Here is a 20,225-nt window from a genome sequence, read left to right as displayed (position 1 = left end):
TTAAATAAGATGGAAAAACTTATACTGTAAAATCTATCCAGTAAAAACAATACAAAGTGTTCAGTAAGCAAGGAAACTGATCATTTGTTACAAACAATGAGAACAATAGAAACCCGTTACTTTACTTATTGAACACTCTATATATCAGCTTAACTAAAGCTATTTATCTTGAAGAAATCTGTTTTTGGCGAAATAAAAAAAATCACACAAAATAGATTATGAAGTTAACATAAAATATTATAGTACCATCCGAAGAAAAAGTCTATGATACATTAAGCTAGGGATAAAATACAAAACGCACTAAACGAATCTAGAGTTTTCAGTGTATTTTTGGTTTTATTACAAATACTCAACTACAACTGCTCAAATTAATACGATTTATTTTTTTATTATGTTTGCTGGTCAAAATAATTTTATATGAAAACATATTCTGATTATATTTTACTATAAATATAAAAAATTATAATTTAATAATTATAATAAATATAAATTTTAGTCATAGGCAAATGTTATTTTGTATGAATTCAAAAAGTAATTATACTAAACGTATTATAAAGCATTTGAATTTTTATTTAAATCATTCTCCATTCAATGGTAAAAAATAATAATTGGTTCCTATTTAATTTTCGAAAGTTACTCCAAAAATGGTACATTATGTATAATTTTTTCTTACATTAAACTTTATATCTATATATTATGGTTTATTATAATAAATTAAATTTTAATTTGTACATTTTTGTGAAAAAATTATTTAATGAAAAATGGGGAAGTATTATTCGCAATAAATTATACTGTATATAATATACATAATATTTCAATGACATATTTAATTTCACCTTAAGGTTTTGAAACACCAATACCGGAATGTACTAACATTGCATATACAAAACGCCGTTTTATTATTTTTTAATCGAATTTTCACATTTATGTATTGGAAGTTTTTAACGCATACTAAGTAAGGTAAAATTTGATGATAAAAATTTTAGTTTTTAGTACGAATCTTCGATACGTTATGTTTAAATTACACTATTTGTGTATTTATTTAATTATGATAATTTTATCATATTGATGTATAGGAAATATTTTTCGTACATTGAAATTCCTCATAAAAAGCAATCTCTTGCAAAAGAACAAAGCTACCTACAACTGTTTTTTTCAAAACAATGTCGGTGTAAAGTAAAGACTGTGTATAGCTCAGATGTTAACTAAATATGGTAACCAAACAGGGAATATTATGTAAAATAGTATACAAATTTAGAATGATTAAAGGATTCCGAATTACAGACACAATACAATATTTTTAGAACATGGGTCAAGTAGTAAATTCGGTTATATATTATAATAACTCTACGTTATGCGAACTCTGCATCTTATTTTACTTGTTTTATTTGTATAAAACGTGTACTTTTTTAATATTGGGAAGAAATGTTTTGTATTATTTTCATCGATCAATATTCCAATTCCTTTTACTACCTTTAAAACTTAAACATAAATCCAACTTTTACATAAAGAAATGAAAAACTTTAATATTGCACGCTACCGTATTTACATTAAGCGTAATATTTTATAATTTTAACATTTCGATAAAATATCTCACTGAAAAAATATTTTCATCATTTTATATATAGATTTAAAAATTTAATTATAAAATAACTCGTTGGATTAAGGCGCGTTAATTTTATCAAACTAAATAACATGCTTTGTACATAACAATTTCATAAATAAATATCACTAAATTGAATCAGTAGATAAAATAAAATTTGATATAAATATATTCATGAACAGAATATATGTATGTTTATTATAGGTAATTATCAAAACGCAGTGAACAAACCAATTGAAGTCGATAAAGGTGCTCTTGCAGGTAATCGGTTGAAATGCGTAGGCCAACTAGTGGTTTAATTACAATATTATTTTGTGAATATAATTTTAAAGTGGATTAAGAAATTTAGAGTAGATTAGACTAAAATATAAATTTTTATGAATGTACGTAGAAAAATTAGAAAATATTTCTTTTAGAAAAATAGCATGCGTTTTATTTTTAAATCGTTAATATTTAATTATAATGGGTTAAAATAACTTACTGCGGTACGATTTCTAAATACATTTTGAATTCTATTCAATTATGTTAGTTCTTGATTTTGCTAACAACTAGTTTACAAAATTAACATAAAAGTAAACATTTTTCATCTTAAATATTAAGCAAACTTATAAGTTTTTCAAATTACTACTTTTATCAGTCAGAACAACAGCCATTTACACTTATACTTAATTATTTTTCAGTGTTGCACTTTAATGAGAGTAATACAAACAATATACATCAGAACTTGAGAATAATGAATGCATTTTTCTTTTTTTGGTTGAATCTTATTATTGATACAGGCATTTTTATCATAATGTAAATTGGCTTTCGAATAAAAACGTTGTCATTCTTTTGATTTATAACTGATTTCGAATATCAAAAAATGTTGACGTTCATCGTAATTTACAACTGAGATTTGTGTCTACTCGTTTATCTTAAATATCGTGTATCATGATTGATATATATTTTTACTTACACTATATGTTACTCTTCAAAAGATTTTAAAACATGGATTTCTTATACAAAACAATTTTATCTGTAACCCTTTTGCATTTATTTGAATATCGTTAAAATGCAAAACGTGTATACTATTACAGTACGGGCTCAATTGTCAAAACGTGTAAATAAATAAATTCAAGACTAAAAATATTTCTTTTACTTTAATAACAAACAAACATTATTAACACTTTTAAGTATCATTAATATATACATTTTATCGAAATGTACAGGTACATAATAATTATTACAGTTATTACTAAATTAATGATATCCAGTATAGATTTTTTTTTAAGTTCAACACGGTCATCAATTATTTTTAATTAAATATAATTGTAATCGTCATATATAGTAAAAGCATCGCATGACGCTCCAATTTCATCATAAATGTTATANACATTTTATCGAAATGTACAGGTACATAATAATTATTACAGTTATTACTAAATTAATGATATCCAGTATAGATTTATTTTTAATTAAATATAATTGTAATCGTCATATATAGTAAAAGCATCGCATGACGCTCCAATTTCATCATAAATGTTATATGAACCCAATTCCGACGAACTTGTGTTAAGCACTCTCTAAATGTATGAGTAGATATTTACATTTATAAAATAATCCCGAAAAGCTATAGCTTTTTTTTATTTTGATATCAAATACATATTTTAAATAAAATTAAATGTCATGGAATACACGTATTCATTAAAAGTGTATTTTTTATAACGTTTATCATCACTCTCCTGTCCTTTTTTCACATTAAACACTACTTTGAATTATGTAGGTTAAACTTATTCAATTTTAATTATAGAATACAAATTATGTGATGTTGTTGAATACTGTGTCTTTTATATGAAAACAACAAAAAATAATAAAATATGAGAAGGTTTAGCAGTTAATTAATTTTTTAATTAAACAATTAAAGAGAATATAATCGAAATATTATTTTCAAATGCATTCTAATATGACGAATTCAAAATGCCAAATAGGTGTAAATGCTTTGTAATATGTGAACAATATAAAGCCTCTATTTCTAAAAGAAACATTCAAATATTTATAACTTCTAAGTCATATCAACGCACTCAGATAAAACCGAATAATTAATTAAATAATAAATACTCATTTATTTCAATAAGAACTCAACGAAAAGCCATATGTATCCAGTCCATTACATTGTTTTCAGTATGTCTTGTTTGCGACTTGAATTTCTCATGAGCTTGTCTTAAAATAATATTCCCGGGAGAACAATATTCACCCACGAGCAAAAACTAGGGATACGGTTGCTCAATTCTAAGATACGTTACGTGATCGAGTTATTCACCTTGACGTTGTAAATTATATTATTCCGTCTCTTAGCAATATAATACATGGCCGTCGTTTTTTATGCTTACGTTAAATTAAATTTACCGTGTCACTTTGTTTACCGCGGGATAAAAAGATATTTTGTATGAATCATTTGACACATCAACTCGAGCGCAGGCCGTAGCTACGGAGGCTACGAATTTGTACTGTTAATAAATGATCAAAAGAAAATTGGTGATAAAACTCATAACTCACAGTTATAAATGTGTAAAAAAAACCGTAAAGATTTTATTATTCATTTATACGCGCAAAAGTTGCGAATTAAAGTACAATTTTATTATACTAGGTAATAAATTTGAAGAAATATGTGTTCGTAAATAAAAACTACCGTCTTCGAAAAAAAGTAACTCTGTTGTTTTAAAATTACAACATATAATGTGAAGATAAACTTGAATATTTTACAAATACTTGATTCGATATGTCAGTAACACAGGCAAATAATAAAAGAACACTACAGAAAAATATGGAATTGTGTCTTAACATATTACAAAGAGCCCAAAATATCAAAACAATTTTAGTTAAATGCTATTTTTAAGTCATTTTTCAACTTATATAAATAAAAAATATAAGGAGTAAAATTCGAAAATAATAAATAACAAGGAAGCAAATTCTCACTAAGAAGGTTAATTTTTTCTAATTTAATTAAAAACATAACTCATTATGTTTTAAACACTAAGTTACAATGTAAAACAAGAGTCATTACCATAAAATACTGTGGTCTGTAAATAAAATTATTAAAGTCCGATAACAATAATAAATTTTGCGTGTATAACATCAATTCAAAAGTATGTTACATTCGGTGGCGTATTTTAAAATTTGATAGCAAGAGATAATAGAATTTACCACGTCCCTTTAAAAAAAATGTTTAAAAAAAAATTCCTTAATATTAGTACTTATTTCACTCATATTTATATTCCTTAATTCAAAAGCCAAAGTTTTTAATGTTTAATTTACTTCATTTAAGCCTTTACTATAAATTTCTACCTAGTAATATTCTTTCTTATTAAAAAAAATTAAGAGATAGAATTGCCAAAAAATTGTTTTTTAATGACTTAAAATGTACACAAAAATAATTTAAAATCTGTTGAACATAAAATAAAGTTATAAATTAAAAAATATAAGTTTTTTGAAATTATTTTTGCATTAAAATAATAAATTTTTATTTTGAATGTACAAAATAATCAATATAACAACAATACTTGCATAACTTATTGAGCTAGTTAACTAAAGTTCTTCGTAAGGAATAATTCATTTAATTTCATTTAATCTAAAAATTCTTTGTGAAAAAGGAATATTTATATCAAAACAAAGTTTTTAATTCAATATTATTTTAGACAAGGACAATCATAATTTTTTTCCATCTGATTGTTGATTATTTACCTTATTCTTGTTTTTTTTTTAAACAAATTTTAATTTGAGGTAATATGAAAGATATTTTAATTTTTTCCTATAACTAGATTTTTTTTTATCTTAAGTAGCAAAGTAATAAAAATAATATTTTTTTCTTTTTCAATCCCGGACAGTTAACAAATTAATCATCACAAGAATACAAACAAAAATAATTTTACAAAATTGCAGTAAGCTTTAAAAAATTATTTTCATTTCATTAGTATTATCAAAATTTTAGAATGTAAAACTACTTTTTTGTTACACTAATGAAATTAAAAACGGTGACACAACGGGGTCGCGGGATAGTATTATTAGTATTAGTAAAAAATTATTAAATAAAGAGAAAATTACTATAAGTGACCATGTCAAATAAAATATTCAGTGTAAAAAAACGGTAGCACAGTGAAGTCGTGGGACAGTATGCACGTAGCATAGTTGGAACAAGTATAAATGATATTTAATATATGAATATATTTATATAATATATTCATGCAAATTTATACTTAGTGTATTATTTTAAGAAATTGGTGGATTATTCTAAAAGCAACAAAAACTCCTATATCCTTAATTATATCTTGATAAGTAGTTCTTTGGTTTAGAAGTTTAATATATGAATAAAAACTTAGTAATTCATAGTTTTAATTATAGTAATAAATCTTAGCATAAAATTGATATTTAACAAATTTAATATTGTAATTTTTACAAAGAAATTATAAAAAATTATAAAGTAGTTGTATATTTCTATGACAAACATTTATAGAAATTGAAATTCTTGGTGCAAAACTGTTCAGAAGATAATTTTTTTGTTAATTATGAATAAACACACTGGTCTACAAAGAGATTTCTTCAAATTTAGCTAAAAAGAATTTAAAAATTCAAAACATTTAAATTATAAACTTTCATAAATATCAACTCTAAAGGAATAAAAAAATAAGTTAAACATGATAATTTGAATCGATATTTAGCACGAATAATTTTTAATATATTAAAAATCAAAACCAATAATAACTTAAAAGCAAATATCTTTTTGTTTTAATTTTTTTTTTTATGTCTTCTTCTTTTTGCTCTTTACCTTTATCCCAACTACTTGAGGTCGGTAACCCTTATCCTAAACTTCTACTTGACACAATCTCCCACATCATCTATGCACACATCAGCTGTCCTCATATCGCATTCAATAGCATCATTCCATCTCTTTTTCGGTTTTTCTCTACCATTCTTCTCTCAGCATTAATTTCAATAACTGTTCATATAACTTTGGATTTCTCTCTCCCCATAAAATGACCAAATCATCTAAGATTTGCTATTTCTATTCGTATAAATTTTTTGTGGTATTCACTTTTAAAATATTAAAATTCAGTATAGAATTAAATTTTAGATGAACGAGTCGTACAAAATATTGTGTCATATACCAATGTCGCATGATATAATACAGAAAAAATTGTTCATTTTATATGCATATCGTTACTGCAATACATATTATTTATTGTACTTACACATCCGAAAGGTCAACCAATTTAACTGATTTTCTATTAGTAATCAGTAAAATATATTTTACGAACATAATTCATTTCTGGCTTATCGGACTGATCAATCATCAGCAAATAAAATCAATTTCAATATAGGTTATGCCTAGGGAGGTAGGATTTATGGGTGTATTTGTATACATAATATCCACTCCAATATTTTAATATAATTTTTTGATTAAAAATAAATATTATCGTGATAGAGGGTTGGCCCCACAAACCCTTCCATTTCATATATTCCTAGTTATACTTCATTCATCACTGTGTACTGTTTATTTTAAACACCTCCCTGGAAAAATTGTGAAGACATTAAAATGTCGAAACAGTAACGCGTTTTTATGTGATAAAAATAAAAACTATTACCCTTTTATAGATAATAAAAATAATTTGTTTACTTTATTATACAGTGTAATAGGTTGCAGACCTTTCAGCGCTCTTCCTGAATACGCCTCTTCGAGAAAGACTATTTACGTTAAATGTCGTAAATTATTTATGAAAAAATTACTCTATCATAATTTATTAATTGAATAATTTAATCAATAATAACATTATTAATGATTCAGTAATAATTATTAAATCAATGTTAATATGTAAGTATGATCACTTAAAAATATTCAGTCAAAACTAAGTTAATTCAAAACGAAAGTCAGACGAGAATTTATTAATCACAAGCTTAGAAAGGAGAGATTATAAGTGAACTATTTTTTTTAATACTTAATACTAAAACAAATAAATCTTAAACTGATTTATTCAGCTAATATTTCAAAAATAGTTTTGAATTATTTATTGATATAGATTTAAGACTCCTATAAACAATATAAAAAATATTTCAAGGTCGTATGCCGGATAAAAATTGCTGAAGGAGTAAAATATTTTTATACTTTGTTAAGACTACTTAAAAAAAAATGTAGTATAGTAAAAAAGGACGAAGAGCCTTTCCTGTCATTTAAAAATGTAATGTTAATACACTTATAAGGTATAAGGACAGAAGTGCATTTAAAGGGCAATGACCCTGGGCACAAATTTTAAGGGGTATATCTCATAAGTGATTGACACAAAAAACTATTTCTATTAACAAAAATGTGATGAACTGAAAATGTTGGTATTCAAAAATATTTTAAATATACTATACTCAATACATCAAAATCTTCAATGTGTCTCTGTATAAGGAGTTGACATAAAATTACTTAGTAATAGTTAGATCAAAAATTTTACACTAGTAAAAAATTTAAAAAAATATTCCTAAATAGGTTTTTATTTAGCGATCAATTAAAGATCAATGTTGACTTCAAAAACCAAAAATTGGAAAATTATAATTATTCCTATTAGAACTAATAATTTATTCTATTTTAAGTATTAATAAATTCAACTCATGTACAATTAAAAATCTATTAATTATTAATTAAAGTTCTAGTAAATAAAGATCATTTTAAATATTCATACTTATTTACTCAGCGATTACTTTTAAATAATGGTTACATTATAATAAATTTATTATTATTAATGTAAAATATTTTCTAAATTCAAAACATTTTTAAAAAACTACTACACTTAGAAAAACTAAAAATTACTCTAACAACTATTTATTTTTTACATTAAAATTATTCTTTATTGTTTAACTTACGCTAGTTCTTGAAATATTATTACATTCTCTTTTACTTTGATTTTATCTAGTAAACACAAATATAAACGTAAAATCTTGTAAGCCTATTTGCCCCGTTTTAAGTTTTTCAGATGTATTAATATTGAGCCGTAACATCTTTAAATGAATCATAAAGTAGTCGAATAAGATTAAATATTCATTTTTAATATTTTATGAAAAAATGTGATACAGATTTAACTGACAACTACTGTAACTATTGAAACAATTAACATTTTTATAAATAATTTATGTATTCTTAAACACTATGTTTAAATGATATTTCTTGTAATTTGGTTTTAATAATGAAAAATATTAAATAGCCAGTTTTTATTAGTTTTCTTACAAAAAAAATTATTGAGCCGATAAAAATTGTATAACAAATACTTATTAAGCTATAAACATTTTAATACATAGAATGAGTATGCCTGTTGCGTGAGTGGAGTATGCGTTATAAATTTACACCAGTACGAGCTAACCTGTAAGTCATTCTAGTCCCAACCATACAACGACCTACTGTAAGGTAGTTTTTTTATCAAATTAACAAAGTTAGAAATATTTGAATAAAATAAATTCAGTCATGATTTTTTCTCAATTATATTGATAAAAAACAATATTTAAGTTTTTTTTACATAAGCGTTACAAAATAAATACAAGAATCAATTTCATTTTTTGGGTAGTCAGCTAGGTGGTGGCTTATTCTGAACAGTTTCCTGGCCTTTTTCTCATGTCACACATTGAACATACTGGGGTTTCCTCTCTCTGTTAAAAAAAACATGATTTAGTCGTGCATGTCCTATGTAGATTCTATTAATTTTTTTTCATTTCTAATATTAGTGGGAAAGTTTATTTTAATCTAATTGTAGTACTCTATTTCATTAACTTTTTTATTTGAATTTTTCCAACTATTTTGACGGTTATGTATAGTGTTGAGTCATTTTACGCCATAGCGCCTATATTGAAATATACACAGACGATGCGAAAGATGAAAGAAGAGTAAGATTTGCTATAGAAAAAAACAAATCAAAATACATGTAAAAACTACTAAATAAATGTTCAATATATTCCGCTGAAGCTACAGTTATTTCAATGGCAACTGGCATTATAAATAGCACAGAAAATAACAAGTCTATCATACTAAGCAACTCACTGAGCGTTATCACCAAATATACAAAACATTTTTAACCTTGGCAACATCGAGACAAAAATAATTAATCAAATAGAAAACGTTAAAAAAAAAGAAAATGATATAGTATAGAGTGAGTACCACCTGATCACATCGGTATAAAAGGCAACGAAATAGATGATAAATTTGTAAAAAAAAGCAATAGAAAATACAGGAGCAAACAATATAGATGCTATAACGTACAATACTTTAGTATTGTTTGAATCCTCCTAAAATTTTCTATCGACACAATTAATAATAATATAAATAAAGATAAAAAAAAAGTTATATAGTTAAGCTTAGCTATAATTTTTCTAAACTTCTGTAAAACATCAAAAGGTTATGTCAAAGGTAAAATTTGATGGAATTACCTCAAATTTTGCACAAATTATCATTAAACATTATATAAACATAAGCAAGAAGAGGTGAAGGAAAACATTTTGCTTTTAATTCAAGACCCTTGGAGTAAAAAAAAAAAATTAAAAACATTTTATGGCTTAAATTTTGCCATGCTATGTAATTGAGCGTGTAATAAATCGTAAACACAATTTTACATAGTTATTTATTGAGTAAATAATTTAAACTCTTGTATATAAAAAAATGTTTTAAGAAAAAATAAGATCAAATAAATATATGAAAAACATTACATAAAAATAAATGAGGGATTTAAAATGAATATGTCTAGACGATAAAACAAAATCATTGCCAAAAGATTATTTTATATACAATATAAGTTAGTAGATTCTACAGTCACGACGTTATTTATTGAATAACTGAAAATGTCTCTTAACACATTTTACATTAAACTCACTAGTATAATCTTCCAAGAAGAATACTGGCGCACACAAATAATTTATTACAATTTATACTTTAATAATATAGCATAATATGCCCAGATAATTTGGATTTTGGAGAAAGTGTTTTAATGAAAAGAACATTTTACAAGTATTCCCTGTAGGGATTTTCTGCTGATTAATTTCAAATTCCAACTGTATCTATAGAAAGTACGTGCTTTTGTAATTATTTTTTAACTGTATCCACTGTTACACCCACGATGTATAACATTCAATAGAACATATTGTTTTTCATTCTGATAAAATCAACAATAGCATAAACACAAAAATATAACATTAAGTAGGTGTTACTAAACAAAATAGTGAAGTCTTTATTTTTAATTATTATTAAATACTTTTTTTAATTAATTAAAATGTCCCAGTTTTTTCTTAGAAACAAATCTATTTTTAGAGGCTTGAACAATAAATAATTAATATGTCATCCAGAAATAAATTCAATATATTTTTATAAAAAATCTATTGAAGCTAATGATAGCAATCGATTTTCAAAAATACAACAGTTTTTTTTAATAACCCCATTCAACAGCATTTATAGTTTTTATAATTTTAATTTTACTTATGTAACAAGTTTAAACTAATAAAATAGTTTTAAACAATAAATACAATCCCTTAATATGAGAATAGGTATGATAAATATTTAACAACTGAAAACAACAATAAATATTTACTTCAATCATAAACAATAAAATTATTCATTCTTGATATTATAATATTTAATTGCCACTTGTTTTTATAATGTTATTTTAAATAAATTAAGTCTCCGAAAAGCATTTTTTGAATAGCAAATTAAACTAAACTTTGGATGAAATAATTAAATAAAACAAGCTATACATACACTTATATTATATATTGAACTTTGTAGGTTATACATAACAAAATAACTTATAAGATAGTAAATAAACGAACGTTTTTTTTGTCATATTTACAATTTACATTATCATAAGAATAATATTATTTTACAGTGAAAAACCATCAACAAACACAAATTATCTTTAAGATATTGATATAAGAATTTTTTAACGACCGAGTTTTTCAAAAAGTATAACTAAATAAACTCAATTATTAACATAGCAATTACAAGTCTTAGCAACACGATAATTATTGTTAAGGGTTTAATAAAAATACTATTTATATAGCGTTTTTGTTCATAACAAATAAGTTTATTTTAACTGTATCTATATCCACATCAGAGCGATTCTAAGGCAGTGTGGGAGGACTCAAACTTTTATTAGTCATTCCCAATCGATATTTTTAGAACACATTATGGATTTTTTTTACTCATTGTGGTAATTTAGTCAGCAAATTTATCAACAACAGTTGGCAAAATTCACTCCACACCCCCTGAAAATTATCTCTAGGATCACTCCTGATCCACATTACTCTTTAAAATAAATAATAAAGCTATTTTTTTTATAGGTTTATATAAAATATATAGTTATATTTCTATTATTATCATTATATTTATTTATTCTTTTAACTGAATTTGCACTTTGACTTTTAAGATACAACCCATTCTTCACGTTTTAACTTGATTGGGGTGCAACTATTGTAAACAATTTAAAAATTACTACGCTTAAGGTCAATATTAATATTATATCGATAGCTTGTTTACTCCGCATATATTTGCACTTGTCCTGGTATAAATCATTAATAAAATACCATTTAATTACATTACATAATTTCACCTACAATTAAGCGTATGTCTAACATAAGTATAACACTTCAATCTTGGTATAGGTCAGTAATTATTTTTCATGATAAAACCATAAAAAACAACCAGAGTAATACATTTTTCTAAACATATTTTGGTAGTATAGCTAATGTTTCTTCAATTATTCCTTGGTAACTATAGTTTCTATGGATCCTATAAAGAGCTCATTATTATATACAAAAAAATTTGACAGTTTCATATTATTTATATCTTCCAAATAAAAAATAATAATATTACATATTTCTCAATACTCAATATAATAAAGTTTGTGGAATTCAGTTTACTATGTGAAATGACACACTGTTGATTTAGGATGAATGTAAAAACCTTGTAATGCGATAACCCCAAATAAGCTCAATTTCACTTATGAATCATATTCATAGCTATGTATTGAATAAAAATACCACGTTACATTGGTATAAAAGAAAGACTAACTTAAGCTGTACTAGTGTACTGTAGTAAACGGAAATACGAACCAAACATATATTATTTATTCCGTTCTTTTGGTCATTTAAGCCAGGATAAAATGCAGATAAAGTCGTCTCCCACAACCTAACTTTATAGTAAAAACAACACAATGTATATTTATAAGAGCTTAAACACGCGCTCTGGACTGAAAACGCTTCCTTCTTTAACGATCGTTGCAGCCCACTGGATCTCTTACGCCCATCGTCTGTCCATTAAACCTTCGAAATGGTCGACTTTAAAACATGATAAGTTAAAAAATAATACTTTATCTACTGAATTAAAAAGTGAAAAATCGTTTTACTTCGACTATAAAATAACACAAACATAAAGTTTGAAACCAAAGTTAACAGTTGAATCCTCTAAGTATTATTTATGAAATATTTTTATTTGAGCTCCACAGTATAAAAATAAACAAACTAAAACATTTGTTATTCGGAAATGTAAATAAAAGTAATATATCACATTGTCAAAACTAATATGATAATTTAAAAGTCATATTCATTCTAAATTTCTAGGGGCATATCTTAGGAGCATAGATGGAAATGAGGCCAATTTTTTTTTAAAATACCCTCCATAGTGTATTCCATGATCTTTTTATTCAAATTTTATACTAAATATAAAAATTAAACATTTAAAAACCCATTTAAAACATTTGTAACACAAAAATATTGTATATAAAACAAACCTCAAAATAAAAAAAACAGTTCTCTGATTATTTCAATTTTAATGTTTAAACCTTAGTTATTAACATTATATCCTAAAAAAATGTTATATGTAATTTCGAACGTACATTTTAACAATAATTCGTGTTTAATTCTTAATCGTGTCTAATGTTCAGGTCCTATCAGCCACAATTCATAGTTTTTACTGAAATGTCTTCTGGGAATATATAAATATATATACCAAAAAAATAAATATGTGTATAAAAATTACACATACAAGTGATTTATTTATTATCATTAAAATGATTTTAGAAAACATTCTGTCATGATAACTTTTATATTAAGTGTTATATAGAGTAGAGTTGATGGGAAATGAACAATAAACGAAGCAAACGGATTTGTTAAATGATAGGCCGGTCAAAAATTTGTCTCGTCACAGTAAAATTTATAATGACTACTCTGGTCTTAACTAATTCAATTTAAAATTATATAAAATATGTATACTTAAAACCTATAATTATTCAAATAGTTTTACAATTTTTTTATTATTACTAGTGGTATATTAGTTAAAAATCCTATTTTACCTATAAAATAAATTATATAATAATTTTTAATGTTCTAATAAACTTGTATGACGCATCAGTATAAACACCGAACAGAGAAATTATAATGATGAAGTGTATTGCGTGGGAGGTACATAATAGAATGTTTCCAGATAGCAAGTCTTCCCAAGCGCTACAATCGTAGATTTTTAACTATATACATGTAAAACACACATATAATGACAGACGACAATTCTCAAACGAATCCATAAATAATGTAAATTTAACGTTATCTTTATACGGCTGTACAGTTTACTTTAAACCTATGACTTGTTGATTATCGTTCACAACACATATTGGTTTTAAATGAATAATGAAATCAGTAACGATTTAATAGAAGAGTGTAGGGATATGACCCTCAAACTTAAAATAATCATTAGTTTTCGACATTTTAAGAATACTTAAACGGAAAAAAATATTTTGTTACTTAATTATGCATAAATAATTTACCTAATTATTTATTTATTTTAGAGTGTCCGCCCACCGAAGATGGATTTGAGCGATTCGCTTGTCCAACGCCAGACAAAGAGGGAAGGTTCAGGTGCATAGATGATCATGTGCTCTGTGATGGTTACATCGATTGTCCGAATGGCGACGACGAGGACAGAAAAAATTGTTTTTTCTTCAAAACAGTAAGTAAACAAATTATTGCAATGGAACTTAAATTTTTCTTTCAAATATATTATTTTAAACAAAAAATATATTCCGATGTTTGATTCCTTCGCTTTTTAATTGATGATCGATACTTTTGCCATCTCAAAAGATGCGTAACTCGATTAAGAATCCCTTTTCCAATTGTATGAACAACTCTGATTATTATCAACGTCACGTCAAGCCTTATTGGCACCAAACTGAGCTACCCTTTAGTTCACAGTTTATTTACAGAGTGGAGGCGATGTAAAGAATATAAGCCAGAATTGAGAAAAGCCAGGTACAGGATGGTTAATCTAACTCGATTAGCACAGTCTCTTTGTGTAGTCGATGTCAGAAAGGTCGAAGATTTATTATTTATATTTTGTATTGCTTCTTTTGACTTTCGAGTATTTATAACTCTACTTTGTCCACTGATATCTAACGCGTATGACTGTAATCCTCCTCATTTTCTTTCCCACATTGCAGATCCATAATTTAATAAACAATTAATAATAACTATGACACACCACTATATATGATAATTTAATAATTTTTGCTTCAAAATTGAAAGGTACAAATTTTACCATTTTTTTTTTTTTGTATCTGTTGCACGTCGTGCTTTTAGCTTCTACTGGACCAATATTAATGAATAATACGTTTAAAGAATCCAAATTCCACTTAGTCGAAGACATTACCATCATAAACTGAAAAATTATCCTAAATGATTTTTAAAAGTAAAATTGACAATAACTTTTTTTGTAAACTGTATCAACTGAAAGATAATTAGCGCTACTAAAAAAAAATTATACTTCTATTGATATAGATTATATATAAAAATCGTCTTAGACTTTTATAATCTACAATACAACTTCACTGAAATAAAACTTTGCTTTGACTAAATCCTTTTGTCTTTCAGATAAATATTTACCCAATATGTATAGCTCAAAATAAAAANTCTGATTAAATCCTTTTGTCTTTCAGATAAATATTTACCCAATATGTATAGCTCAAAATAAAAATAATTTTTGTTGACACTTAACGAGNTGCTTTGACTAAATCCTTTTGTCTTTCAGATAAATATTTACCCAATATGTATAGCTCAAAATAAAAATAATTTTTGTTGACACTTAACGAGCAAAGTCAATGCACAAGTTCAAACTAAAATCAAATAACCTACACAACATCACACAGCTTTCAGATTTCTATATTGAAACATAATGCGCATCCAATTTAATCGTAATTTTGTTTCAAGTAGAAATTCTGTTGATCTGTATAAGACAGTTTAAAATCTATATGGTAATTTTAATCACATATACATTGAACATTTCATGAGCAAATTAATACATTCAGTATTTCAAATTTATAAACAATTCAACAAAGTTTAATCGCATTTAATAGTTATAATATTCCATTTTCATCTATATTCTCTTAACAAATTACGATATACTTATTAAGCTCTACCAGTCATCACTATACACATCAAATTTCTACCCAAAGTATTTTGATATAAACTTACTTTAATTATAATTGAAAATTTTTAATGTATAATGATTAATTTTCCGAAAACTAATCAAAAAATAATACTTGATTTAATTAAACTATGAATTCGAATTTCTTAAAAAAAAAAAATTTTTTTTTCAGACTAAGGCGCACTTGGATATTCTAGCAGATGCCCTTTTACGATGGGCAAGAGGACGTTGATATGCAAAATGTAAATAACTCTGTTTTCGACATTAAAAAATTTATCTTAATGTTTTAAATCTGAAAAGTATACTTGAACACTTTGTCTTCTATATACGTTCGATTTAAAATATCTTTAATTTCGTTAAGCCAACTAATATATTCTCTTATGAATGGATTTTATAATTCAACAATCTTCAGTAGCGTATTTTGAATTGTTTTACAGGAGTGTCATTTTTTAATTTTAAATTAAAAAAACAGATTCAATTTAAAAAAAAAATCTGAAATAGTCATAAATTTGTCAATAGAAATTTTTGTTACATCACTAAGTTTTTGTAAGACACTAAAAGATACTTTTGACACGTCCTTCAATACGCTACTTCTCTACGATCTAATAAATTAAATAATTACATTTTTTAAGATTGATAAATACCGCTATAGTATAATTCAAGAAACTCGTTATTGTTTTTCTTCTTATGATAATATATCTCGTAAGTTCATATATACAAATACATATTTAATATGTTCAATAACATAATACTTCATGATAACTATCAAGTTCCTACAATAGTGTTGTTGTTACCAAGTATGTATTGTGTTGATACATTTATACAGGTTGTACATTACCATATTTTATTTATTAATTATTTATTATTTTAAATGAATATATAATTTTTTAAAACTCTCTGTGATCAAACAGATCAATAGAAAGACGCAATAAACTAATTTGTGTGTTTTTGTTTTAGTCATAATATATTAATTGGAACTTGTATATACTTTTATTATTAGTATTATTAATTATGCATTGTTATTATTTATTACTATTCTTAAGCTACATTAAGTTGACTATTTATGTACTCATATATGATATATATATTTATTTATTTATAAATAATTTATATTGTTTAACCAGTTACTGCATGTTTTTAATTGTTCATACTGAATTTTAGACACAAAACGCTAAAACCCCATTTTTTATTTACCAACTGTTAAAATATTTTAAAAATAATTATATTCTTCTGTTTTATCAATTATTGCATGTGCCTGCATATTTAATTTTATCAACCCTATTACTAAACAAAACTTATCCTAAGTAGTGTTCATTACCTTATAAGTATACTCTAATTATTATATGTACATATATCACATTAAATAAACATAAAACAACCAATAGTTTATCTATAGTCTGAAAGTGTAGAAACTGTGACGTATTATACAAATCAATGACAAAGTCTTATTTCACGATGGTACTAATTTAAAACACGGTCAATGCTTTTTGTAGCTAATATTTAGAACCAGTTTTAGCTTTCGATTTAGAAAAAAACCTCAAATAAATAATAACATAATTTTTACTTAGATGCATGGATACTTATTTAAATCCCGATTTGAATTGAGGTAGATAAAGTTGGATCTATTTTTATAGTCCAAAAACAATTAATACCTTCCTCGCTTATACAAATTAATAATAGCTATCAAATATTTGTCAGAAAAATCAAAACTATATTTAATATAGTATTTATTTAGTCAATACTATACAGTTTTATGCATTTAATAGTTAATTTTTACAAGCCTATGAAACTATTAAATATTTATTAATTTATTTGATGAAGAGGTCTTAAGATGATACACGAGTCGGACATTTAATATAATTATAATACAACGTAAAAGCTATTTTAAATAAATAAATTATCATTATCATTTAATAAAAAAATTATTTTCTAATAGTAGACACTCATTTATGTAAATAATAAATTCAGTCAATATCCCTAAGTAAACTATTTTTTAAACATAGCTACTTTGATAATAAAAGTTTTTCACTTTATCAATAGAAACCATTTCAAAATTTCAATAAAAAATACAATTTTAAAAATATATTTAAGAACATGGATAGTCTGTTATAATTAGTTAAATTCAAATATTATTAAGTCATATATTAATGAAACAAAATTAAGTAATAATTACTCATGTATTTTATAGGTACGATAAAAATATCCATGTTAACGCATTATGTTGTGTAATTATATGAAAACTGAGTTTAAGCCATTTCTAATAAGAAAGGGTGGTGCAATATTGACTTACAATATTTTATTAGAAACCATCGAAACAAAAAGCTATTAATTAAAACTTTTACTTTTTAAACATAATTAAAACTTTTAAGAATCTAGACAATAGTCCTGCAAATTAGTTGATTTAACATCTGACTATATTATTTAACTACCCCACAAATTTTTAATATTTCAACACTTAATTTTTAATTAGGTCTAGAATTTTATTGCATTTACTTAAATAACTGATTTATTATTCAATATTTACCAAGAATTGATATATTAACGAGAAATCCCTTCTTTTATCTAACATGATCATCAAAAATGATTTTTCATATAACTTAATCTCATTTTTCACTAAAAAAAAATTATATTTACCAAAAAAATGCTAAGGACTTTAATAAACAACTAATTTAGAAAACAAATATTCATTGGAAGCGTCTTTATATGAATCTATCATGTCAGCAGTGTATCCCTTAAGATCTATAAAATATACAAAACTATAATGTAATTGCAAATGAATACATAGTATATATTTATAATAGGTAACTTATACTGTTATAATTTAAATTATTTAAATTTTACAAATTAATTAACCATTACAAGATATAGTAGCTAAGGATTTATACTGCATGTGTCACCCACAATGGATAATAGTAGTTAACTAAAAACATGACACTTTTTTTATTCTCTACACAATTTAGTAGATGTTAACAATTTTTTAGCACGTTTATCCAAACATGATGTACGACTATTTTTTTAAATCACACAATAATTATTATCTTTAATGTTAAAATAGAAACATAATTTAAAATGTATAGAATCATTGCAAACATTTATTTAATATTTCTGCAGAAATATTAAAAAAAATTCTTATGAAAGAAAATAATCACAACTACTAGATATTTGAGAAAGATTATAATATAAATAACAAAAAAAACAATATTTACGCATAATAAACATTTAAAACATACACAATTATTAGCATACAAATAAATATAGAAATGTTTGGCGACTGGACACGGTTTTCATAAGATGAATACACCAATTTAAACAAGACATTTTTATTTTATGTGATTATTGGCGCGATCATAAATCACATTTGTGCAAGTTTAAAACGCCTAGTGTTATAAATAAATACCTTAATATTCCTTAGGTATATAAATATACAGATTGTTCAGTAAATAAAGAAGCAAATCTATTGGTACAAATAATAAGAACAATTGACCTGTTTCCTTACATACTGAACACCCTATATATTTATTTTAACGTCTCAAAAGTTTATACAAGAACGTCTCACGGGATTTAACAAAGAAAATAACTATTTTTAATTTTATGATTCATATAATGGGACGTGACGTAATTGAAATCGTTATCGGAATCGTCGTTAATTCTAATGATATAATTGAAGATTTGATATACTTTTAAAAAAGCATTATACGACAGCACTATTTACAGTTAGGGGAAGTATAAAAAACTACATTTTTTAATACTCTATATATTTTTTTGATATTGTTTAACTTAATTAATGTTTTTGTATGGTTATTTTTCCACTGAATTTATTTAAGCCAAATAATTAACTTATTGAAAATTATCACGTTGGACATTAACGTTATTTGACTATCCCTTAACTCTTTCACTGACCTTAGAAAAATATGATATCAACATTGATTAGAAATGAATAGTTTTATGTTAAAGAAATACGTTACCAATTTTATAAAAAATTAAATAACATTAGATTAATTATTAGCGTGCATAAACACATTAGTTGTCGTGAAAATTATTAAGATTGGATCATTAAAACATATTGAAAATGAATATACAAAAAACTTATTTTAATATTATTAGCGAATTTCATTTCCGAAAATTGCATTCTATTGACTGAGGTCCGTTAAAAACAATTCGAAT

The 20,225-nt window shown here is 24.5% G+C and overlaps 1 protein-coding gene across 2 annotated transcripts in view; it reads left to right on the top strand.

Moving 5' to 3' along the window:
- Positions 1-19,399, top strand: part of LOC126896661 (uncharacterized) — a 30,531-nt gene extending 11,132 nt beyond the window's left edge. The window contains exons 2-4 of one of the 2 annotated variants that reach the window (XM_050669614.1): positions 1,808-1,864; positions 14,431-14,591; positions 16,234-19,399. In XM_050669614.1, coding sequence (XP_050525571.1) covers positions 1,808-1,864; positions 14,431-14,591; positions 16,234-16,293 — 278 coding nt within the window. In that variant the 3' untranslated portion in view covers positions 16,294-19,399. The remainder of the gene's footprint in view (positions 1-1,807; positions 1,865-14,430; positions 14,592-16,233) is intronic. The other variant, XM_050669615.1, reaches the window with a different exon arrangement.
- Positions 19,400-20,225: the final 826 nt, after the last annotated feature.

The sequence above is a fragment of the Daktulosphaira vitifoliae genome, unplaced genomic scaffold (assembly GCF_025091365.1).
Source record: "Daktulosphaira vitifoliae isolate Bord-2020 unplaced genomic scaffold, ASM2509136v1 Scaffold_1, whole genome shotgun sequence".
NCBI classification, from domain to species: domain Eukaryota; kingdom Metazoa; phylum Arthropoda; class Insecta; order Hemiptera; family Phylloxeridae; genus Daktulosphaira; species Daktulosphaira vitifoliae.
Note: the sequence above shows the minus strand (reverse complement) of the source record. Positions and strands in the feature narration are given on the sequence as shown.